This window comes from Zingiber officinale, chromosome 4B, assembly GCF_018446385.1.
Source record: "Zingiber officinale cultivar Zhangliang chromosome 4B, Zo_v1.1, whole genome shotgun sequence".
NCBI classification, from domain to species: Eukaryota; Viridiplantae; Streptophyta; class Magnoliopsida; order Zingiberales; family Zingiberaceae; genus Zingiber; species Zingiber officinale.
This window is the reverse complement of record NC_055993.1, coordinates 136032785-136060307: the sequence shown is the minus strand read 5'-3', so window position 1 is coordinate 136060307 and position 27523 is coordinate 136032785. Positions and strand designations below refer to the sequence as shown.

Sequence of the window (27523 nt, the reverse complement as noted above, 5' to 3'; positions counted from 1 at the left end):
GATGCATGCGATTAGATAAGAAGATTTTGCTGTCATGGTTTGGAGGTGCTGAGTTAAACTCACAAGGTTTTGGGTTTGTGGCAGGTGTAGAAATGAACGACATTGGAGGCTTGGACCCTTGACTAGACTGGGCTGGACAGTATACTCCCGAGGACCCTCTGATTCCGCATTAAGAATAAATAAACAACATTTATGTTTTAGAGAGAATAAAATAGTTTCTATCTAGATTCTCAGAATGTATGACTGATTTATCAATAACGGAAGTTTTCTTGTTATTTGGAATGTTTTATGATGCATGAAAAAAAAAAACTTAGGGTCGTTTCAGTTGAAATAAAGGAGAGCGTCGTGTGTTTTCGGTGACCTTAAAGTACCTCAAAAACTTAAAGAAAAGTTTTACAAAACCGCAATTAGACCTGCTATATTATATGGAGTTGAATGTTGGGCTATGGCATGAGCACATGAGCAGAAGATAAGAGTTGCAAAAATGAAGATGTTAAGGTGGATGTGTGGACATACGATGATGGACAAAATAAGAAATGAGAACATTAGAGAGAAAGTCGGAGTTGCGTCTATTGAAGGAAAACTCCGAGAGACATGTTTAAGATGGTACGAGTATGCACTTAGATGGCCAATAAATACTCCAGTTAGGCGATACGAAACTATGACAAACACATGTATCAAACGAGGAAGAGGAAGACAAAAAAAGACTTAGTTAGCAACAATAAAACAAGATAAAATTTATTTAAGTATAGATGATGACATAGTAGGAGATAGAGCTCAATGACATAAAGGGATCTATATAGCTGACCCCACCTAGTGGGATAAGACTTCGTTGTTTTTGTACTTTTTCCTTAAGCTTCGTGGTATGACTCATTAGCTTAATGCTTATATAATTCATACAATTTTGTCTCTTTTTTTCTTAAATAAGGGACTAGAGTACTCACTTGATCAAACATTTTCTTTATTTTCAATGTTAGGTTGAATAACTTAGTAAGCCATGTAATACATTCTCCCATAGAAACTTTCATACTTCTATTGGAATATCATTTGATTTAACCATTTTTTCATTTTGCATCCCAACTAATGTTTGTTCTACTTTTGAAATTTAAAATTTCAATAAATATTTAAATTTCTATACTCCCTTGAACTACCTAAATTTTTTAAGCTAAGTTTGTCACCTATCCTTCATTAAGAGTTGATGAAAATATCTCTTTCATCACTTTTTTTATTTCCTTATCCTTCACTAGTACTCTATAGGATTCATCTTTAATGCATCTTATTTGGGTAAGATTTCTTGTTTTTCTTTCTCACTTTAGCTATTTTCAAGGTTTAAAATTTCGACCCGTGCCGAGGTTTCGGTCTTAGACCGGAACGATACAGTTTCGATATCGTGTCGTGCCGTGCCGATACAGTTTCGGTATTTTTTATTTATCTATAGTAATTATAAGATAAATATGTTTATTGTGTATATAAAAATAAGTTGTATATTGATTTATTATAAGTTCTCAATTATTGAATAATTTAATATTATTAGAAAAAATAATTAAAAATAATTTTATTTAAATAGAATTGATATATCAATAATTCAAATTAAAATGGAAATATCTATAATAATAATAATAATAAGTATATAAATTAATACAAGATATTACTTTATATTAATAATAATTATATAAATTAACTATTTATTCATTTAATTAATTATTAATTAAATAATATATATTTTAAATAGAAAAAAATATCAAGTAAAAAAATTTTAAAAAATATAAAAAAATATCAGAATATAAATATAATTTATTAGATTTTTTTAAAAAAAATTTTGGAATTTTTTTAAAAATTTAAATGAAATTTAAAATAATAAAAAATATATTAGAATATAAATAAGAATCATTATATATTTTTTAAAATTTTTAAATGAAATTTAAAATATTATTTTTTCAGAATATTAATTAATAAAATTTATTTAATTTATTTTAATTTTAAATATATTTTTTATATATTTTATTAGGATAATTTAATTATGGTTTATAAAAGTCTCTTCAAAATATCACACATCCTCCTTGGGAATTGTTTAAATTAATTAAATAAAATAAATAATTATTAACAATAGAAAAAAAAATCGCGTACGCAGTACGCGAGATCGTGCCCGCGATGATCACGAGCGATCCCACGGGGGGCGTCCGGCGGCGCTGGAAGCATCGCCAAACGCTTTCGGCGGCGTTGGAAGCATCACCGGACGCTTTCGGGGCCGCAGAAGGTGTCGCGCACGACGCCTTCGGTGCCGAAGGTGTCGCAGGACGTTGCCGGAGGCGTCCCGGGTCTCCTCCGGCGCCGACGGAGGCGTCCCGCGTCTCCTCCAACGCGCCCGAGACGGGGACGCCTCCCGTGCCGGTTTCGGCCGCCCGACGGAACGGTAAAAACCGTCCGTGCCGGGCGGCACGGAACGACATTTCAAACCTTAGTTTGTTCAACCAAGACCTGGGAGTGTTGCACTGAACTGGAGGATGTAGACACAATTGAATATGCTATTGGAAACTGCTTAGTAGGGCGTTTTGTAGGATGTTTCCCAGGTTGGTCGACCATCAAAAGCATGGCAAACAGGTGGAGGGTCAAGTATGAAGTTCAGCTACATAAAGCTATGTGGCTACTGTTTAAATTTCAGAATGCGGAGGATTATGACAAAGTGTTACGTGGTGGTCCATACATTGCGTTAGGTTGCATGCTATACCTGAAATCATTACCTACAGGCTTCTCTTTCCAGCGGGAAGAGCTCCAATGACTGCTGATAATTTTCAATCTCCTCCTTGAATCCTGGACGGTGCGGGCTCTGAGCAAAACAGCTTCTGCTATTAGGCAAGCCGCTTTATACAGACTAGGTGATGAGGCAAAGAAGACGAATTAATTTTGCCCGATTGCTTGTGGAAGTGGACATCACCAAAGAACCACTACATTCTATCCCCGTTATGCTACCAGGAGGTACTAAGGTAGCTCTACCTCTTCAATTCGAATCAAAGTTGAAGTTTTGTTTATAATACCAGCACATAGGTCATTATCAAGAGCATTGTAAGAGCGCTGATCAACATGATTCTCAGTGTGGTAATTCAGCTCAGCTGATTTCCAAACTACATGGGGATACCCTCTATGTTGTCAATGGTTCGGAAGTCCACCGACTCAATCCAGAAAATCTTGAAGTCAGTTTGGGGCAGCAGGAGGCTGGCCAAATAGCAAATCAAAGAGAAACATCGCAGTCTCAGCAAGATGGAGCTCATCTGAGTAAAGACAAGGAAATTGTAAATGGCTCGGGAGTTCACCGGTTGAATCCAGAGGCCACATTGCCTGACAACCCTCAAATCAGTTTGGGGCAGCAGGATGTTGGCCAAATAGCAAACCAGGAGTAAGCATTGAAGTCCCAGCAAGATGGAGCTCATCTGAATAAAGGCAAGGAAATTATAACTGAGAAATATGTGTTTCAGAAATATGGAAGAAAGAAAGGAAGGAAGCAGGAAACAGCAATATGGATTGGCACAAACAGGCACAAGTTTGGGCATTGTTGTGCGGTGAAAACTAGCACAGGTTCATAAACTGTCCATGCAGAAACTGAGGAATTCCAGAAGACAACCCCTATGACCAGGAGCATGAGCAGGGCAATGGGTGCCATAGAACCTCTAGGCAAGCAAATAGAGATGGCAAGCAAGGGAAAACAAATAGCAGTAGCAGATACAACAGTTCCAGAACTGTCACTGCAGGAGAGTCTTATTTCTTATACTAAACTGAGTAGGAGGGTACAAGGTGAAAGGGCACGAGCAGCTCAGCAAAAGAAATGAAGATTGCTAGCTGGAATATACGAGGCTTCAATAAAGGCCTCAAACAAAAGGGAGTGGAGAACTTCCTCTGTAATAACAAATTGGCAGTGTTAGGAGTGCTAGAAACTAAATTATCAGCGCTAAGTTATCAGAAATTGAAATTGAGTCGGTTTCAGCAATTCTAGATGGAACAACTAGATGTTCCAGATGGTCAGAGTAGGAATATTGTTGATATGGGATGAACAAAGGGCCGAACTTGAGGTACGAGAACAGCATGATCAGTTTGTGCATTGTAAAGTGATCTGCAAAGTGACACACAGACCCATAGCTGTCACTTTTGTGTATGGCAGATTGACTATTGGAAGGCGACCATTATGGGAAATCTTACATCATCTATCAGATGATATGGCTTTGCCTTGGGCTGTCCTAGGGGATTTCAATGCTTATCTATCAATGGAGGATAAGTTTGGAGGACTCCCTCTCTCACATAACAGTCTTACTGAATGTCAGAATTTTGTTGCAGTTACTGGAGGACTTAAGCCATATGGGTTGCTGATACATACGGTCCAACGCTCACATATGCAGTAAACTTAATCGAGCCTTAGTGAATAAGTGTTGGCTAGAGGCTGAGTTACGGAGTTTTGCTAGCTTCACACCGCCGGGCAGTCTGTCAAATCATTCGGCGTGCACTGTATCTATTTTGAACAGTGAGATTCAAATTCTTAAGCCATTCAAGTTTTTTAATATATGGGCCAAGCACAGCACCTTCTTGGAGCTAGTTAAAACCAAGGAACAGCTTACAAGCAGCAGATTGTCCAAGAAACATTGCAGTATAGAATTGTGTAGGTTTTGAAACTTATGAAATCATACTTGAAAACTCTAAATGTTGTGCACTTTCAACACATTTTGGCACGAGCAGCAATTGCACAAATGAGATTGGAGGAGGCTCAAGAAGCTGGACTGTGGCACTATGGATGGCAATTACAAAGAAATTCAACAGGTTGCATCTCGTTTAAGTGTTGTTGAACACAGTTTCTACCTGCAATGTGCCAAGCTAGGATATTTCAGACAGGTGGATCGTAACTCCTCTTTTTTTCATGTGCTTGTAAAAAGAAATAACAAACGTAATGAAATCACAGCGATGGAGAGGGAGGATGACAATCTTACTGAATCGTTTGGGGAGGTTGTTGGAGTATTTACTAATTATTTTTAGAACCAACTTGGCACAGGTGGGCAAGACTAAATTCCCAACATCTTGTTTGCAATTTGGTCAGTTTATTCAAACAGCGTAGCATGATCAACTAGTCTGGTTTCCCACGGTTGAGGAGATAAAGGAGGCGCTCTTTGACATAGGAGATCAACATGCCCCATGCTCAGATGACTATGGATCGAGGTTTTTTATGAAAGTTTAGAACACTATTGAACAACAATGGGAAGCTAATTAAGAAATCGAACCATACTTTGATTTCGCTGGTCCTGAAGTCTTCTCATGCCAACAAAGTGAAAGATTATAGACCTATCTCCTACTATCTTCTACAAGGTCATCTCAAAGTTATTAGCAAGTCGTCTAGTAGATATTATAACAAGTTTTTACACTAGTCACAAGTTGCATTTGTAAAGGGCCAACTCATTACAGATAACATCCACTTGGCTCAAGAACTTTTCAGGAAATACAACCGAAAGAGATTATCTCCGAGGTGCATTATGAATATTGACCTGCAAAAGGCTTTTGACTCAGTCCACTGGAAATTCATGAAGGGGCCTCTTCTTGGGTTGCAATTTCTAGGGAGGTTTAAAGATTGGATTATTGAATGCATGACCACTATCTCATACTCACTTGCCATAATGGTGGGATTTTTGGGCTATTCCAGGGAGCTAGGGGGTTGCGGTAAAGAGACCCATTGTCACCATATCTATTTGGAATATGTATAGAAATCTTTAGGAGACAAATCTAGCAGTGCACAGTTGGTTCAACCTTCAGATTTCACCCTCAGTGTGTGCCTCTGGGACAAACTCACCTAGCTTATACTAATGATCTTCTTTTATTCAGTAAAGGTGATGAGAATTGGGTTGTTGCATTATCTACCTGTTTGCACAAATTTGGGGAAATAGCTGGTCTTCAGGTTAACAGACTGAAATCCTGCAGCTGTTTGGTTGGAGTTGAGGATAGGGTCTGCATGAGGTTACTATCCATCACGGATTTCAAGAGGGAGCTATATCGTTTAAATATCTTGGGGTTCCTCTTGTAATTAAGCGGCTTTGGATTTCGAATTATAGCCCTCTCCTTGATTCCTTAGTCCAGCGTATTAATGGATGGCCGAGGCACACTCTATCTTATGCGGGCAAGGCGCAACCTATTTCCTCAATACTTCAAAGTGTGGAATGTTTATGGATGTCCATCTTGCCCATGCCTCTAAGAGTCATAGACCGTATCTATAGCATTTACAGGTCTTTTATGTGGACATCTAAGCATGCTCTAGTTTCATGGGTTGATATGTGTAAATCGAAGGAGAGAGGCTTGAGATTCTGAGAGTTAAAGAGTTGGAACTTAACTCTGCTAACTAAAATACTTTGGTGGATTGAGGTAAAAGCACATGCTCTTTAAATCAAATGGGTCCACCACATGTATCCAAAACGTACAAATGTGTGGTCCTAGGAAGTAGCCTGTAGTGTTAAAAAAAAACGGTTCACTTAAACAAACCAAGATTTATGTTATGGTTTAATACTAAAGGGTTTAATTAATTAATGTATTAATAGGTTAACGAACCCGACCTGATTTGCTAGCAACCCGACTCGACTTACCCTTTTAAATACAAGTTTTATTATTCCCCTCCCCTCACTCTTGAAGCAGTCTGCCTCCCCATATCCCCATCTAAACCCTAGCGACTTTGGAAGAGATAGAGGAAGAACCTCATCAAAACGCTTAAGGTTACCTTTCCCTACGTCTTAGAGGGTGATCTCCCATACATAAAACACTAAGGCAAGTTCTCTTTTGTTGATTTTGAATTTACTGCACCCTATGGATTTTAGTATGATATTTTGATGTATATCGCAAGTTTTAACATGGTTTTCCGATGTATACGAGTCATAGTAAAGAGGTCTTTGTGATTGTTGTGAGTTATGTGTTTAGCGGGTTTAAATTTCAATTTTGTTTCGGTGAAGATGTGGCAGTTTTTTTTTCTAATTTCTGGGTTGATTTCGGTCTTGTTGGGTGAGGAAGGTCTGTTTTGGGAGCTTTCAGGGTTGTTTTGGTGAGGGAGGATATTTAGCTTGAAGGGAGGGTTTCGTTATTGTTTGGGGAGTTTTCTTTTCTGCAGTTTTGTGGTGGGTAAGGAGGTCTAGCTGGGAATTTTGTTCAGAGATGGTTGAGTAAGATAGGAAGGGGGTCGAATTCCTAACACCAGTCCTAAGCTATTATTTACTTCCTACATGTATTAGTACCTTGAACTCTATTACCATAATTGTTAGTAGGATGTGAATGCACGCAAACTAATGATTGTTTTGGTATGCAAAGTGAACCAGTAAGTATGTAGCAATGTTTGATAGGCATGAAAAGTAATAATACTTTGTTTAATAATGTGATCCATATGTGACATTGTAACAATAGGGGAATTTGGCTTAAGAAGGGTTCGATGAACCTTATCAAAATAGAGGGGTTTGGGAATCCGACTTAAGAAGAGTCCGGTGAACCTTACCAAAGCAGAAGGGTTTGGGAATCCGGCTTAAGAAGGGTCCGGTGAACCTTACCAACCTATTACTAAGATAAATGTTTGACCAAACGATCCGAGGTTAAGGTATAAAAGAGCTACACTTGATGATCTGAATTCTTGTAATTTACAAATTTTACAAGCAAAATAAATGATAACGAAGGTTAAAAATTGAATGTTAATTTAGGGTAGTTTGGAGGTTCATGAAATTGAAATCAAGAGGTTATTCTCCGTTGATATTTAACATGATAATTTATTAAATATTTCACTTAAATGCGAATAGATGTTATTTATATAAAGGTTGAACTTGCTTTGTCTTTAGACTCACTAGATTCATATGGTGCAGGTAATGAGGAGACGGTAGGACTTGACGGATCAACCTTCTTGTGCCTGGCAGTGCACACCTGAGGGCTTCTTTTATTAGTCTACTTTTCTACTTGCACTAGGATGTTGGATCCTCTCGTCAGAGTTGAGTTATCTATTTTGATAGTCGGTTGAGTTTATCTCACTAGTTAATTGCACTCTTTGTGCTTTTGAAGAGTTTATTCACTATTATGATGTTTAAACTCAAATTTGTTTCGGTTTCAAGTTGAACCAGCTTGTAACACATATAAAGGTCTAGGATGTTTCATAGCCTCTACCGACTCCCCCTTGATTAAGAGGCTACTGTTGATATGGGACCGAATTCTTTCGGATGTGGGCTCACCGACGACTACTGGACAAAGACAGTGAAACGCCCCTAGTTTTTTTTTTTTTTTTAGATCATTTGCCATAAGTGCGGATGCCACTCGCACATATTACCATAGTGAGTTTCTAATTCAGAAATTACATAGAGGGTTCTTAAAACATAAAATAATGCAAAAATTAAACTAAAAGGTCTTCGGGTTGTACTGTCATTGTTCCAAGCAAGCTCACTAGTCAATGCCTCCTGTCTTATCTGTTCCATTGTTTGAAAAAGAACGGTTAAAGTTTGTGAGTCAAAAGACTCGGCATATTCAAAACCGTGTTCATGCAATAGTTAGCGCCTATAATCTAGTGTACTAGGGGAAAACCACATTCTATAACTTGGGACATTCCTAGTAACATACTATGAATGAAAACATAGACAGCAACATATGCATGGAAGCATAAATGTAAGCATGGTAAATGAACAAGGCATAATGATAGAATTGATCACGAGCATGCCCATAAGCATAGGCATAAGCATAACATAAACATAATCCTAAACATAATCATAAACGTAGGCATAACATGAACTTGAACATGAACCCAACCATGTATATGGCATAGTGTGAATATAAACATAACATATCATGAACTTAAACATATACAGAGTACGACATGAACATAAACGTAGCATATCATGAACCTAACATATTTATAGCATACATGAACATAAACATAGCATATCATGAACCTCAACATATACATAGCATAACATGAACATAAACATATCATAAAATATTTTTAAGGTAAGTTTGGATCATTGACTAGCTATTATCATATGGTCGATTGATCAATCTCAGCTGTAAAACCATGATACCAGGCGGCGGGACATCAGCAACCACTTTTTCATTACTGTGTCTTGGCCTATTGTTGGCGGGGTCTACAGCAACCCTTTTGTCACTGGTCGTAGCCTATGGAAATATGGTGTTGGGCTCCTTCTGGGGCCTTGGCCCGTAAACGGGGTCCCTCTGGGGCCTTCTCCCTCACAGTATTCTCATAAATCATTATTATAATCATTTCATCATAGTCAACTTACTCGATATTTGACTCCCTTTGGGGCCTTATCCCATAAACGGGGTCCCTTTAAGGCCTTTTCCTTCACGGTATCCTTATTCAATCTTTATCATTATCATTATCACTAGGATGAGTTGTTAAGGTTACTGATTTCCTAACATTTATCATAAAATTTAAGCTATAACATGTGATATTAAACAATTAGCATGTCAACAAGATCACTTAATGGCCTTAATACATGGAATATGAAGATCCCCACATATTTTTACAGTATTTAAGGGACCTTAAATTTTGATAAAATATCCTAAAATGTTCTCTGTATAGTAACCATGAGTTCCATAATTATAAGGGTCATTGTATGCATCAATAAAATTAAGAAACTACATACAGATAAGGATCCGATTTAATGAAGCGGGAAGAATCTTAACATGTTCACCAGTGACTAAATGACATTAAATTCAGATTTAATTCACTTAAATGTTCTCCATATAGTAACCATGAGTTCTATAATTTTATGAGTCATTATATGCATCAAAAGAGTGAAGAAACTATATGAAATGTTAAAACAACAACCAATGTTCTGATTTCATGAAGTATGAAGGAACCTAACGTGTTCACCAGCCATTACATGACATTAAATTCGGATTTAATTCACCTAAATGTTCTCCATATAGTAACCATGAGTTCTCTAATTTTTAAGGTCATTATACGCTTCAAAAGTATGAAGAAACTTCATGAATGTTAAAACAATAACCAATGTTCCGATTTTATGAAGCATGAGGGAACCTAACATTTTCACCAACAATTAAATGACTTTAAATTTGGATTTAATTCATCTAAATATTCTCCATATAGTAACCATGAGTTCTCTAATTTTTAAGGTCATTTTACGCATCAAAAGAACGAAGAAACTTCATGAATGTTAAAACAACAACCAAATGTTCCGATTTTATAAAGCACGTGGGAACCTAACATTTTTACCATCAATTAAATGACTTTAATTTCATATTTAATTCATCTAAATATTCTCCATCCAGTAACCATGAGTTCTCTAATTTTTAATGTCATTATATGCATCAAAAGAATGAAGAAACTTCATGAATGTTAAAACAACAATCAAATGTTCCGATTTTATGAAGCATGAGGGAACCTAACATTTTTACCATCAATTAAATGACTTTAATTTCAGATTTAATTCATCTAAATGTTCTCCATTAACCATGTGTTCTCTAATTTTTAAGATCATTATACGCATAAAAAAAAAGATGAAGAAACTTCATGAATGTTAAAACAACAACAAATGTTCTGATTTTGAAGCATGAGGGAACCTAACATTTTCACCGGCAATTAAATGACTTTAAATTCGTATTTAATTCATCTAAATATTATCCATATAGTAACCATGAGTTCTCTAATTTTTAAGGTCATCATACGCATCAAAAGAATGAATAAAAAAACTTCATGAATGTTAAAACAACAAACAATAACATCAACCATGTTACCCGAAGTACACAAACTATAAAAGCCAACTAAAACATTAACAAGGTAGGGAAGATACCTTTGATCCTTTATCTATTACCCCTCTCTTCTTGTTTTCCCATGGAGCTATGGAACCAGTGTAACTCGGTGAGGGTGGGGGCTTAGGGCCGGCGGGAATCAAAGGAGCATGGTAGAGTTTCATGTTAGGTTTTATATAAGGTGGGGATATTAGGACTTGATCTAAGTCTTATCTACTAAATCATGTAAATTTCCATTCTAGATAGATTTTATAAATGCTAAGTCCTATATATAATTTTTATAAAACTTAATACTAAGTCTAAATAGAAACCTATATCCATGGTTATATAATTCCATATATATCCACATATATAAAATCCGTAGGTTATAGTGCTTAATTATTTTTATTAATCTTTTATTTAATTTGGTATGCACCATATAAATTTATATTTTCTTCTATATTGTTTAAATGAATAACCCACAATAAAATTTATAAGTCTTTAATACCATTGTTTACTAAAATCATAATTAAATATATTAATTTCATATTTATATATCGCCATGTATATATCATATGGTAATATATATAATTTGTATATTTCAATATTATAGTTTCTTAATTATTATATATACTATATATGATACATATTATATATTTATTATACTAAGTCATTAATTGCATTAAATTTCATATATATATATATATATATATATATATACTTAGTTAAAAAAAGGGCAGCCTAGTGCACGAAGCTCCCGCCATGCAAGATCCTGAGGAAGGATCAATTGTACGCAGCCTTACCTTGCTTTTTGCAAGAGGTTGTTTCCAGGATTCAAACCCGTGACCTTTTACATTGCGCCAAGACTCCCCTTCAATACATTACAATATAACCTATACTTAGTAATATATATAATTCATACATTACAATATTATAGTTTCTTAATTTTTTATTATATGCACGTTAATCTTATATTTTCTTATTTAATTTTATTTATGCTTTGTAATTTATATTATACATTTTATATTACGCAATATATTATCTATTTCTATTCTTATATTAATTAGATAAATAATCTCTAAAAATTTATACATACTAAGTTTTATCCCATTATAATTCACATATTATATTTTCTTAATTATCATATACATGTTACATTAAATTTATACTTTATATTATAATATATATAATATATATTATTTATATTTCATTTCTATATTGATTAGATGGATAAGTTACACATAAATACTAAATCTTTATATATTTGTATCTTACTATTTTCTTAATATAATTCACTAATCTAAATTTCCTAATTGTAGGCTAACTTAATTAATTAGGTCTATTTATGTAAGTAAATTCTTAATTAAATCAAATGAACAATTACAATTAATCCAATAAATATCCTTAATTAAATAAATTTAAAATCTAATTAAATTGTAATTAATCTAATAAATTGGCCTTAATTAAATAAATCCGCATTCTAATTAAATTGCAATTTAATCAAATAACTCCCCTTAATTAAATAAGTGGTTTCGAACACTACAGACAGACAGGTTGGTTTGCATAGGACAGCGAAATGGCTTGGGTATATGACTTCTTTTGACATCTCGATCTAAAGAAGGTATAAGCACAAATGGTGTGGTACTTGCAGCCTAGTCACACTACCACTTGCTGGATGTTGGCCTTGGGGCGTCTTCGCACCAAAGACACACAGGAGTACTTAGAGGATAGGTAGTGCGCATTTTGTCAACAGGTGTTGGAGATGTAGGAGCATTTATTTTTTTGGGTGCCCCCCCTATTGTTGAGTTATGGAGGAGGGTCAAAGACCGGCTTCATATGCAGTAGGAGATGTCCACTTTTAGATGGGCTCTAACGGTGTTTGGGAGATGTCAGCGTGGGAATAGGGTATTAACGAAGGCTCGACACTTGACTTTGTCTTCGTTAATGTAAATAATGAACCAGGTAATACCGAACCTGGGACGACCGGTCCGCCCCATGGAAGTTTCCCACTAGCCGCCAGGGTAAGCTAGAAATAAATGTATCTTTGAGGATGAGCAATGTTGAGTGGATATTCAGAAGTGTGAGTATACATATATACATGTCTTTAGGGGTATACTCTAATATGATGCTGTGTCAGACATAAGTATCTGCTATAGACCATTTTCTATACTTTTGACCTATGATATAATATTTTTCTTATCTAAAAATAAAAATACATGTGCATGGTGCTGACCATGCATGTTGAAGAATAAAATGACCAAATTTGTCCTAGTATATATTAATTATGTGCATATTTTACAAGCAGCTTACCATTCAGAAAACGCACACGAATGTCCCTCAGATTTAGTGTCTGCAAGTAAGACTCACCCTCCCCAACATTATGGGGGTGTATTTGACCTTCATTTGAGTTATTTAAGCATGTAATATGCTTAATGATAGTGGGCCAATCAGCAGGACCAAGTTCTTCATCATCTCTAAGATCACTGAAAGATTCTAAGGCCTTGTTCCGCATTTCGTACTTTGCAAAGTTTAGTACACGAATCTGCAAGGTGACATAATAGAATGAACTTAGACAAAGATTGTAAAGGAACCAGAAATATTGTGAAAACTTTTAACTTTCTTTAGCTAAATTGTGTTGCATAAAAGACATTCATTCTATTTATTCCATATCAGAATAAAAAAACTTAGAAAATAAGGAAATGATGAAGGAACTAGAATGGTTGTAATTAAAACTCCTAACAAATATTTAGTTACATTCTCTTGAAAAAGGATTATTTTAGTTTGTCCTATCAAATACAATAAAAATTGACCAAGTCAAAAAAAAAAAAAGAAGCCTAACCAGTCTAATGCATGCACTTAAATAAACTTATGTAGTTTTGGTCAAAACTACAACATGTATATATATATATATATATATAATTTTGAAAACAAATACTAGAGACCAAAATGAAACCAATTTAATAAATTCAGAAGCAAAATAATTTTTTTTTCCAAAAAGACTTAAATGTAAATAAAAATATGATAATTTTGGTCAACAGTGACCAAGCAACAATTGTCAGAATTGCTAGATCCACTTGGCAGTCCAAAGTAATTGATTCATCGAACAATTTCAAAATTAGTATATCAATTTGACAGTTTTGGCTAAAATTGTTACACAATCATGTAGTAATTTTGGTTAAAAAAAGTATTATATGACTATTTTTTAGTCATTTGGTAATGTATGAATGAGCTCCAATGGTCACTTAAAGTGAATCTATCTATTTATTTATTTATTTATTTTAGTGTTTTGTTCACTTTAAAAGTATGGATGAACACCAATAATCTCTAGAGTGCATCTATGTATTTAAATTCAAAATTTGAGGATAAAATGACCACAGTATTGACCAATCCATCATTACCAAAATTATACCATTTCATTTATTATTTCACTTTTTAAAAAATAATCTACTTTTTAAATTATAAATTTTGTAAGTTATTCATTTCCAAGTGACCAAAAAACTCAAAGATGACCATGTTATAATTTTAACAAAACTGCTACATCATGAATATTTTTGAGTTTTTTTTATCTGAATAAATGCATACACTTTAGAAGGTCATAAAAGTTTAAGTCATTAAAATCCATACATACTTCAAAATGACCCAAAGACTTACAAATAACCCATGTAATATTTTTGAGTTTTTTTAATATTAATAAATAAACGCACTTTAAGAAACTGTTGGAGTTCAACAACCATGCCCAAGTTTAAAATTTGAAGTTGTGCCGGAGTTTATGTAACATCAATATTTTTTTAAATAAATGTGTATATTATAAGAACAACAACAACAACCAAGTCTTATCCCGCTAGGTTTAAATATATGTATATTAATTTCAAAAAATATCTTTACTAATATTTAATTGCTATAGGTGCTGGTTTAAATATTTAAAATTATTAAAAAAATATAATTAAAATTTTAAATTATTTGAAAGTTATGAAAGTAATTCTTATATAATAAAAATAATAATAATAAATCATCTTGCTAACATATTAGTTATATCAATTAAATAAACAATATTAATTATAACAATTATAATAAATATAATGTTAATACATATAAAATAACTGCTATAATTAAAATTACTATTAAATTTTTAATAAAAATAATATAATAATTCTATTATAATATTATTGGAGAAAGATAATATTGTTCACCCCAAGCACTCAAGTATTGTCAATTTACAAGATATAGGTAGGTAAATCATGGGGAGCATTTTGTCTTAGCATAGCAACCCTTTGCATGTGTAGGTCAAGCACTCAAAGAGACATTTTGCATCCGTTGTGAATTAACCCCAAGACCTATTGGAGCAAACATTCATTTAGGTACCAATTTTGTATTATAATATATTTTTTTATAATCAAGTATCTAGCTCTTCTATTATAATATTATTGTTATTATAAATGATATAATTTTAATTAAATTGATCAAGTTTAGACTTTTGATTAAATCTAATTAATTAACCGATATATCACTTTGAGTAAAAATAAAAAAGGACACCTCTTTCTCTTGATGGGCACTTAACCTAAGAACACTGAGCCGATGGACCGTCCGCTGTGAGCACTTCTCGATTTACTCTGGTGGCCGATGAGAAACTTCCGTGGGGTTGGCCACCCATAGAATGGCGTAAGCAGGATATCTGGTGCTAACTTAAAAAAAAAGGCACCTCTGATTGAATTGTCAAAAAGATACTTTTTTTCAAAAAAAGTCATAAGAGCGCCCCGTTATACTTTTCATACCGAAAATGTCCATGTTCCAGCGTTGTTGTCGCAACCACAGAATTGCTACTACAACATGTAAAAATAAACCGATTCAACTCAGTCAAAAACTCTATATATATCACTTGTATATATAAAAAAAATCTTTACGAATTTCTCAAAATTATTTAAATTTAATCAAAATTGCTTTAAAATGGGTCTAAAACATCGTAAAACTAGTGGTTACTACAATGTTGTAGTAGCCATTTTAATCTTTTTATGATCATTTTAACCTTTTTAAAGTGATTTTAATTGACATTAAGTTATATTGACCAAGTTAGTAAAGAATTTATATATATATATATATATATATATATATATATATATATATATATATATATATATATATATATATATATATATATATATATATAAACCTTTTAAAAAGTCATGATTTCTTTCTCTCAGGAGGCTTTCCCAATCCCACCCAACACTCCCTCACTTCAGTGATTTGGCTGGTTATCGCCAATGTTTCAGCTGATGATCACCAACGATTGTTGCTTCCAACTCCTCTATATATTACCTATTATTGCTTCTCCGTAAAAGAGTTGTTGCCGCTCCTCACTATCATTTGCTACTGTTGTTTACTGCCACTCAGTACCGCTTGTCGTACTCATCACTAGAAGTCTTTTTCGTTGTTGCACCAGGTAAAATTTTAGGAATGTTTTATTGATATTGATCTCTCCAATGTGATCAATAGAAGGAATCGATCTGATTCTTTTGTCTCGTATCGTGCCAGCCGTGAGTATACGAGAAAACCCCATGACTGACCACGAGAATTATGTGCAGTACGATTGACATAAGCTGTGTGTCGATGGAGACATGACACAGTGTTGTTTACTTTACCTTTTGATTTACATCAAGTGAGAATGTATTCAAAGGCAAGCAAATCACTTCGGAGAAAATAATTTGTATCTAAATTAAATGAAACAAACACTCCAAAAATTAAGAAATGTTGTCTGAGTCTAAATTATCAAAACTACATATTTCATCAATTTAAGTTAGCCAACCTCCAATGGAAACCAGAAAAAAGTGGTGCAACATGAAATTATTAGCTGATGGTGCTTGCTCAGATTTATGTTTACTTGAAGGTACAATCATTTGTATGATAGACTAATTGATTCAGGAAACAAATAAAAGAAGATTTTCAACACATGAACTCCAATTACATTCTTAAAGCTACAAATAATTAAGATTATCTCCTTCAATGTGTAACTTCAATAGATATTTTGGTAACCAACATCGTCATTTCATATTAATTGTAATGATTGTAGCACATCAAAATCAAGTCAATTTACTTGGAAGATAAAAGTCGTGTATGATTCTGTGGAAAGTAATAACTTGCATAGAAAATGATTATGATTGATACTAATATAAGTACTAACCTTTTCTGTCGACAGTTTATCCATGCCTAGACAATGAAGCAAGAACTGTACAGTTGATCCATTCACAATTAATGTCAAGAAAACAACCCCACCAGTAAAGAATAGAAACTGCATCAAACAAACAATATCATATTTCAGGTAATTTTATTGGCACATTTAAATATAGCAACTCTTAAAAACATACCAGGATCCCTAACTCTTGTGTGAGAATTGTTTGATTCAAGTTGTCACTGTTACGCTGAAGAATAGCAAAAGCAAAGTGCTACATTAGCATCCAAAGAGATGATAGTCCTTTTCAAGTAGCAAATAAATAACTCTCCATTCAAGGCAACTCACAGTATAACTTCTGCATAGGACTGAAAAGGGCATTAATCCCAAAAGTCAAAATGTGGTCTATGATCAGCAAGTTATAGCAGGCTGTAGTGGGTGTTTTTAGAGTCTTGAGGTATATACGTATGGAATGTAAAAAATACTGATAATGAGCTAGTTACAACCAAGATCAAACTCTTTATATCTTTTCCATTATTGTGCAACTTTTTTATTTATCTATTTTCTCTATAGTTGATTTAGAACGCTCATTTCTTCATTAAACCGTCTCTATCCGACTTAACAGGTGGTGCCCATTCCTGATCAGTAACAATGCCATAGTGTTCAAGTTACTGGATAACTACATGCATCAGAAAGCTTGATATTTTAAAATGGGGACCATTTTACATAGGTCTAACATAATGTTTAGGCCAACTAAAGTGTCAGCTTGTCATGGGGCTGAGCCATACCATCAAAAGCAAAGCTTTACTAAAGGTAATTGGTAGGGCTAGAAGGCTACTATCTCTGTAAGTATGACTTACAATGCACCTTTGATTACATCAATGTTTTATGATCGGACCAAATCATCCAATACAACCAATTTGAGAATTGAGTTCCAATTTGGACCCGTTCAAGATAATAATCATAGTACCTTTGAAAAAAATTGTTCTAGTAATTAACTAAAATCTGATACTGGCAGATGCAGATAATCTCTATTATGTCACCTGTGATGATTAAGTGAGCAAGTATCATGTCGTGCTAACACTCGACATCACTTAACATGTCATATCATGCACAATAGTTTTCATTTTAAAGTAAAAAAAGAGTAAAATTACAAATAATACTTCTCGACATGCATTGGAATAAAAAAGAGTAATTTTTTAAAATTCAACTAACAATAGTCTTATTAAAGTATAAAACTTAAGTGAAAGTGGATTAAATATGTAAAACTCATCTAAATTCATTGTGTCATGCTTTAATATGTCAAAATATTTCAATGCACACCAAAGTGCGTCGCGTGTCAACACAACATAGTGTTGGAATTATAGCATCCCAGTTATAGTCCAAAACACCAATAAAATACTTTTACACTTGTTGAGCTCAAGTATTTAATTGTCTTTTCTCTTCTTGTTTTTCATCAGCTTCCTCTCTTCACATTCAATTCTGTACTAGCATCATGCATCGACACTTGAACACAATATCAAAATTGTCATGACAATCAAAGGCTGAAATTTCGATATGGCTCAAGATTTCAAACTATGTTTGTCCAAACTATTTAAAGTCGGCTACATGCTTTTTATTCCTTAATTGATCTCAATGAAAAGGCTATGTGACTAGAAATAATTAAACTATATTTTATTACACCAAGTAAAATTTTCTTTAGACTCTCTCTACTTTTTACATGAGTTCTACTCTAAACAATTTGACTCTTCTAATTAAAAAAATGTATCAATCGCCTTTGAGCAATCTATATCATCTTAGCTCTTATATTTTTTTTTATCATTTTTATATATTTAAACTATACCTAATTCCTCTCAAATATTAGCATCTTTTAGTATATCCTTTTAGAAACCTCACACAACAATCTTAACATTTTAATTTTTATTGCATTATCTATTTTAGGTATTGTTTCTTAACAACCCAACAACCTTATTGTAGTGTTCGAAACCACTTATTTAATTAAGGGGAGTTATTGGATTGAATTGCAATTTAATTAAAATCTAGATTTATTTAATTAAGGGCAATTTATTAGATTAATTAAATTTTAATTAGATTTTAAATTTATTTAATTAAGGATATTTATTGGGTTAATTGTAATTGTTCATTTGATTTAATTAAGAATTTATTTACATAAATAGGCATAATTAATTAAGTTAGCCTACAATTAAGAAATTTAAATTAGTGAATTATATTAAGAAAATAGTAAGATACAAATATATAAAGACTTAGTATTTATGTGTAACTTATCCATCTAATCAATATAGAAATGAAATATAAATAATATATATTTTATATATTATAATATAAAGTATAAATTTAATGTAACGTGTATATGATAATTAAGAAACTATAATATATAAGACTTAATATTTATGTGTAACATATCCATCTAATCAATATAGAAATGAAATATAAATAATATATATTATAATATAAAGTATAAATTTAATGTGACATGTATATGATAATTAAGAAACTATAAAATGTGAATTATAAATGGATAAAATTTAGTATATAGAAATTATAAGACTTAGCATTTATAATAGGATAAAACTCAGTATGTATAAATTTTTAGAGAATATTCATATATTACGTAATATAAAATGTATAATATAAATTACAAAGCATAAATAAAATTAAATAAGAAAATATAAGATTAATGTGCATATAATACAAAGTATAGGTTATATATATATATCTATATGAAATTTAATGCAATAAATGACATAGTATACTAAATATATAACATGTATCATATATAGTATATATAATTAAGAAACTATAATATTGAAATATACAGATATATATTGCCATATAATATATACATGGAGATATATAAATATGAAATTAGTATATTTAATTACGATTTTAGTAAACAATGGTATTAAAGACTTATAAATTTTATTGTGGGTTATTCATTTAAACAATATAGAAGAAAATATAAATTTATATGGTGCATACCAAATTAAATAAAAGATTGATAAAAATAATTAAGCACTATAACCTACGGATTTTATGTAGATATATATGGAAATTGGGATTTAATATCAACTTGATGACTTGGTATGCATAATAAATTATATAACCATGGATATATGTTTAGTATAAAGTTTACATAAAAATAATATAAATGACTTAGCATTTATAAATATATAACTTACAAATTTTATATATGTGGATATATATGGAATTATATAACCATGGATATAGGTTTCTATTTAGACTTAGTATTAAGTTTTATAAAAATTATATATAGGACTTAGCATTTATAAAATCTATCTAGAATGGAAATTTACATGATTTAGTAGATAAGACTTAGAACAAGTCCTAATATCCCCACCTTATATAAAACTTATCATGAAACTCCACCTTGCTCCTTTGATTCCCGCTGGCCCTAAGCCCCCACCTTCACCGAGTTACACCGGTTTCATAGCTCCATGGGAAGACAAGAAGAGAGGGGTAATAGCTAAAGGATCAAAGGCATGTTCCCTACCTTGTTAATGTTGTAATTGGCTTCTATAGTTTGTGTATTTCGGGTAACATGGTTGATGTTATTGTTTGTTGTTTTAACATTCATAAAGTTTCTTCATCTTTTTTTTATGCATATAATGATCTTAAAAATTAGAGAACTCATGGTTACTATATAGAGAACATTTAGATGAATTAAATCTGAAATTAAAGTCATTTAATTGATGGTGAAAATGTTAGGTTCCCTCATGCTTCGTAAAATCGGAACATTTGGTTGTTGTTTTAACATACATGAAGTTTCTTCATTCTTTTGATGCGTATAATGACCTTAAAAATTAGAGAACTCATGATTACGGTATAGAGAATATTTAGATGAATTAAATCTGAAATGTTAGGTTCCCTCATGCTTCATAAAATCGGAACATTTGGTTGTTGTTTTAACATTCATGAAGTTTCTTCATTCTTTTGATGCGTATAATGACATTAAAAATTAGAGAACTCATGGTTACTGTATGGAGAATATTTAGATGAATTAAATCCGAATTTAAAGTCATTTAATTGCTCGTGAAAATGTTAGGTTCCCTCATGCTTCATAAAATCGGAACATTGGTTGTTGTTTTAACATTCATGAAGTTTCTTCATACTTTTGAAGCGTATAATGATCTTAAAAATTAGAGAACTCATGGTTACTGTAATTGCTGCTGAACACGTTAGGTTCCTTCATACTTCATGAAATCGGAACATTGGTTGTTGTTTTAACATTTCATATAGTTTCTTCATTCTTTTGATGCATATAATGACTCCTAAAATTATAGAACTCATGATTACTATATGGAGAACATTTATGTGAATTAAATCTGAATTTAATGTCATTTAACCACTGGTGAACATGTTAGGATTCTTCCCGCTTCATTAAATCGGATCCTTATTTGTAGTTTTAACTTTTTATGTAGTTTCTTCATTTTATTGATGCATACAATGCCCCTTAGAATTATGGAACTCATGGTTACTATATAGAGAACATTTTAGGATATTTTATCAAAATTTAAGGTCCCCTAAATACTATAAAAATATGTGGGGATCTTCATATTCCATGTATTAAGGTCATTGAATGATCTTGTTGACATGCTAATTGTTTAATATCACATGTTATAGCTTAAATTTCATGATAAATGTTAGGAAATCAGTAACCTTAACAACTCATCCTAGTGATAATGATAATGATAAATATTGAATAAGGATGCCGTGAAGAAAAAGGCCCCAGAGGGGCCCCATTTACGGGACAAGGCCCAGAGGGAGCTCAATATCGGATAAGTTGACTGTGACGAAATGATTATGATACTGATTTATGGGAATACTGTGGGGGAGAAGGCCCCAGAGGGACCCCGTTTACGGGCCAAGGCCCCAGAGGGAGCCCAACACCAGATTTCCATAGGCTACGACCCAGTGACAAAAGGTAGGGGTGTAATCGAGCCGAGCCGAGCCGAACTCTTGAATGTTTGAGCTTGGCTCGTTTATAATCGAGCCGAGCTCGAGCTTTATTTAACAAATATATTCATGACTCACGAGCTTATTCGAGCTTTTATCGAGTCTAAACGAGCTTAATAAATATAAATCATAAATTTAAATATTCATTAAAAACTAAATTATATATTTAGAGAAAATTATAATATTATTATTAAAATTTATAATTTTATTCTAATAAATAAATTTAATATATTTGTCTATATTTTTCATAAGTAGAGTGTAAAATCTATAAATTCAATATCAAAACTATTTTTTTTTTATTTAAAAATTGCTTAATGAGCTTAACGAACGTGTTCACGAGCTAACGAGCTGAATATTGCAAAGCGTGAGCTTGGTTTGTTTATCTTAACGAGCCTCATTAAACGAGCTCAAACGAGCTTTTATCGAATCGAGCTTCGAATAGCTCGCGAGCGGCTTCGTTTATTTACATCCCTAACAAAAGGGTTACTAGAGACCCCGCCAACAATAGGCCAAGACACAGTAACGGAAACATGGTTGTTGATGTCCCGCCGCCTTGTACCATGATTTTACAGCTAAGATTGATCAATCGACCATATGATAATAGCTAGTCAATAATCCAAACTTGCCTTAAAAAGATTTTATGATATGTTTATGTTCATGTTATGCTATGTATATGTTGAGGTTCATGATATGCTATATTTATGTTCATGTATGCTATAAATATGTTAGGTTCATGATATGCTACGTTTATGTTCATGTCGTACTATGTATATGTTTAGGTTCATGATATGTTACGTTTATATTCACGTTATGTCATGTACATGATTGGGTTCATGTTCAGGTTCATGTTATGCCTATGTTCATGATTATGCTTATGTTTATGTTTCTGTTTAGGATTATGTTTATGTTATGCTTATGCTTATGCTTATGCCTATGGGCATGCTCCTGATCAAGTCTATCATTATGCCTTGTTCATTTACCATGCTTACATTTATGCTTCCATGGTTATGTTGCTGTCTATGTTTTCGTTCATAGTATGTTACTAGGAAGGTCCCAAGTTATAAAATGTGATTTTCCCCTAGTACACTAGATTATAGGCGCTAACTATTGCATGAACACGGTTTTGAATATGCTGAGTCTTTTGACTCACAAACTTCAACCTTTCTTTTTCAGACAATGGAACAGATGAGACAGGAGGCGTTGACCAGTGAGCCAACTCGGAACAATGACGGTATAGCCTAAAGACCTTTCAGTTTAATTTCTACATTATTTTATGTTTTAAGAACCCTCTATGTAATTTCTGAATTGGAAACTCACTATGGTAATATGTGCGAGTGGCGTCCGCAGTTATGGTAAATGATTTAAAAAAAATTGAAAAAAAAACTAGGGGCATTACACTTATTCTTAAAGGATGACAAATCATACCATAACCATAAAAAAATTTTACTTTAGCCTAAGGTGTTGGTGCAATGATGCTCCAAAGTGATGAGATTTGACCAATTGGTTTTTATGTGTTTGGCAAAGAGTTTTAGGTTACATTATGTTTCAGATGTGTGCATAAAGTGTGCATGGATTTGACGAAGTGTGGATGGACCTTGCGAAGCTTGGTTGACTCGACATTCGAATTGTATGAATGATTTATGCTCGATGGCTCAGAGGCCCGTAGCAGAGTGAACTTAGAGGCAACACAAAGGATGGCATGGAGTAAACTTGGAGATCTTGGTTTATTCGAAGATTGAAGACTTAGCAAGGGTGGACTTTAGGGTAAGGAGCATGGAGCGGTTGCTGGCTTGACTTTAAGAATTAAAAGTACCAAGGGTCTAATCTGAGGTGTAATCTAAGGCAACCTAACAAGAGGTAAACTTGATAGACAGGACAAATACTCAATAGGCAAGAGAAGACGGATGACATGTTAGAACAAGCTTAGAAAGCTTAGTGCATCTAAAGAATTGAGGATCTAACATGAGGTGAACTTGAGGGCAACAAAGAGCATCAATGAAATTGAAGACATAGAGACAAGGAAACTATGAGAGATTACAAGTGAAATACAATCTTGGATTTTTGTCTTTGGGCCACATTATCATGGAATGATGTGTTTAGTTAAATAATCGACTATCAGTGGCTTAAGTGAGGCCTTTGATCGAGGGGCAACAAGTTTGAGATTAAATTCAAAGGCTTAGCCTGATCCAAAGACTTTGCATAGGTTTACATTGAGGTAAATCAAGTAAGGGGATCTCCAAGTAGATTTAGTAAATTGGAGGTGAGCATAGGTTCAATCAACTTACTTATGAGTCAATTGAATGAGGGTTTGGTGAACAAAATATTTATGTTCGAGCTATAGTTGAGAACAAAATATTTATGTTTAAGCTAACATTTGATTAGAAGTCAATCCAATCAAGATTCGAGGGAAATTCAAGTCAACTACTCAATTAGTCATTGCTCATGTAACTACTTCTCCCTGATTGATTACTGGACTAGAAATGGACCAAATAGAGTCGTTTGGGTAACATCTATAAAGCGCCTGGAGAGCCTTGAGCTGGAAGAGGTCACTTGAACAATTCTCAAAAGCCTCCATTGGTGTGCTGGAGTAGGAGCGACGTTTCTAAAACATGTAAAGTGAATGTGTGAGCATTGTTGTTTACATTTATATTCTCATATTTCTGGCGCAGACATACTTGGCACGAACACACACAAGCACCTTATTGAATACTAATGTTTAATTTGGCTTTACCTAACAAGAAAGTCTTAATTTGAAGGCTTTGTCAATACATGCATCTCTCTGGTCGGACTTAACTCGTATTCAAGCTGTTATTTGTTCTTCGCATAAGAAGCACACAACAATATCACAAGCCTCTAAGAGCTTTCAAACCTAAAAGTTGCACAAAATTGATGGATAAGACCTTGCAATTAACTTTATTTTTATAGAAGAATTTGAATGAAACTGGTTGGATGACATTAGGCTAATACTACAATGGCCCAATTCCTTTATTTTTGATTCAACCTTTTTTTAAAACACTCCTTTCTGGTAGCATAAGCTGTAGGATGGAAGCTTTGACATCATGTGTTAATAATAAATGAGAAAGAGGAAATTTAATGTGGCAATGGTGGAAAGATGCCATGAAAACAAAAAAAAAAAATGGCATAGAAAAGCAAGAATAAGAAGTAGCAACAATTAAGATTTAAAATATCGCTTCATGCCCAAGTTTCAATCTCTGATTGAAATGGTTGAGTTTTGGTATTGTGCCGTGTCAACATTAAACGCGCTTCAAAGCTTTCCGAGATCAACTCAAAATATAATTTCCCCCACATAGGTTCTTTACCTCCAATATAAATCTATAGCTTTTATAAGTCAATCGAATTAAAATTTAGGAGAAACAAGCTATAAAAGAAAATAAGCATCTCAACTGGTGACTGCACCTTCCTAATACTAAAATGAGTACGTGCATTAGATGGCATTGATTCTTAAAGCATCCTACTGAGATTAATCTTATAATTTTCCAAGCCTATATTAAACAATTCAATCAATGCAGGACATCTGGTATTGGAGTTGTCTTCTCCACATGCTCCTAAATCTCTTTGCTAACCACTAAGAGTTGGACTTAAACTAATAACATTAAAAATGAATCAGATACAACTACATATTATAAATACATCTTGGTTTCTCCAACTTTAGCATCATCCTCTTTGTTACTCCTAGTGCTCTAGTTGATGCATCTCCAACTTTACTTCAGTCTTTAGATAACAAATATTTATGCATTTTGTGATAGCTGAACTATCCTAAGTCAGCACAAAATAAGGGCCAAGACAAAATGCATTGTTATCAGAGCAATGTGCACCATCTTACACTCGATTCAACAATGCCATATATTTGTGAATCAATTTCTCTACCTCCTCAGAGCATTAGCTAACCAGTTTAAAAGAGGTTTTGTTGTATGATTTGGTGAAGAGACGAGCACCACATAGGTAATCACAGGCTTTCTTGAAGTTCTTCCATGATTTGTCACTTCCCATCTAGCATGGAGGATTTTTTTCCTCTAGGTTCAGCGAGTACTCTGTGAAGATCAATAATCATGGAGTATCAAGAACAGTTAAGTTTAATCTTAGAAGCTTGGACTTTATGATTAACCCTATCAAGTTGGTAAGGGCTATCAGTTTGTAGTTCTCTGAGAAAAAGTACTTACTTTGAATTTTGGTTATTTTGGCTTTGCCTATAATCAAATATTTTGGGTATAACCCTTGCCCCATTTATGATAGCCCTCAAGGATTCATGCAGTCTAGGTAATTTTGATTTGCATGCTTGGTTGAGGGTCCACTATAAATGTAAAATACCGGAAAAATAGAGAATAATAATAAGGGAATTTTCCGAAAATTTTGAAAATTTTTTGGGAATTTTTCAGAACTCGTATGGACAAGTTAACGGGGATAAAAACGGAGCCCCGGGAAAGCCTGTTTAGGCTACCCATTTAAGTGAGAAAATGTTTATTTATAAATACATTTTCTTTTCTTTTTCTTATTTCCTTCTCCCCCCGCCGAACCCATGCGCCGACGCCGAGTTTTCTTCTCCCGATCTTCTGCCCTAACCACCACGAGAGCACCGTCGGCTCCTCCTCTCAGCCAATCCATCCTCGTCGGCCGATGAGAGCCAAGGAAAAGCCCTGTCGCCGGCCACACACCGAGCCCTAGATCTTTCTCTCTCGGCGCCGACACCCCGATCCTCTCCTCCTCTCCCTCGTGCGCACGCCCTCACCCGCTCTGCCGCCGGCGACGAGAGCCCTAGATCTTCCTTCTCTCTTCTGCCCGACGCCGACGCCGGCATCACCAGGAAGCTTATCACGCCAGAGCCGGCAGCCGATCTCCTCTTTCCTGCCCGAGCCGCACCGCCAGTTGTATACTCTTCATCTCACGGCGCCGCCCTAACCTTGCCAAGTCCAATCGGCGCCGGAAGGAAGGATCATCATCAGCCTTGTGTCTCTGCCCCATAGTGCCGCTGCTGCGCCGGCTGTCGTGAGCCCTAGTTGTGGTCACAGAATTTCTGCCGAGCCTTCTTTCCTTTTTCTCGGCTACAGATCCAACCTAGACTTGACCTTGCCGTCGAGTGTCCTGTTTTTCTTCTCCGGTCTGATCTGAGCAACTGTGGAAATTACTGTGATTTGCTTTGCTTCTGTTGGGCGCCGCTTCATCTGATCAGCCGCAACAGCCGACCCTCTATTGTCTACCCAATTCCGTTGCCCAACCAGATTTGATCCGTTTGATTAGCAGTGAGGTGAGCAACTTATCTTGGTTGTTTCTGTGTATTATATCACTGGTAGTATGTACTCGTTCGATTTGAGGTTAGGGTACAGATCCAATCAGTAGCATTTGGACCTGTTGGATAACGACAAGTGCTGATTTTGAGTATTTTGATTTAGGGATCAGTAATTTCAGGTAGCTGCGGCCAGAAATTTTGGCAGTAGGTTCCTCAGGATTGGAGCAGTTGTTTACCTTGAAATCCAGCAGCAAACGACCTTTTTTTTTTTCAGCAGCAAGCAGTGGCTGTGATTTGAGGTAAGGGGTAGGAATTTGATATATTTTGTAGTTAGGTTCATGTGTAGTAATTTTGATACGTGATGTTGATGAATT

General features: G+C 33.9%; 1 protein-coding gene across 5 annotated transcripts in view; it reads right to left on the bottom strand.

Annotated features, from left to right (window-relative positions):
- The window catches only part of LOC121976919 (sodium/hydrogen exchanger 8-like), a 106297-nt gene that overhangs the window by 21767 nt on the left and 57007 nt on the right, over positions 1-27523 (bottom strand). For 4 of the 5 annotated variants that reach the window (XM_042529334.1, XM_042529332.1, XM_042529335.1 and 1 more), the window contains 3 exons: positions 17106-17159; positions 16922-17029; positions 13057-13288 (listed from right to left, as the gene is read on the bottom strand). In XM_042529334.1, coding sequence (XP_042385268.1) covers positions 13057-13288; positions 16922-17029; positions 17106-17159 — 394 coding nt within the window. The remainder of the gene's footprint in view (positions 1-13056; positions 13289-16921; positions 17030-17105; positions 17160-27523) is intronic. The other variant, XM_042529333.1, reaches the window with a different exon arrangement.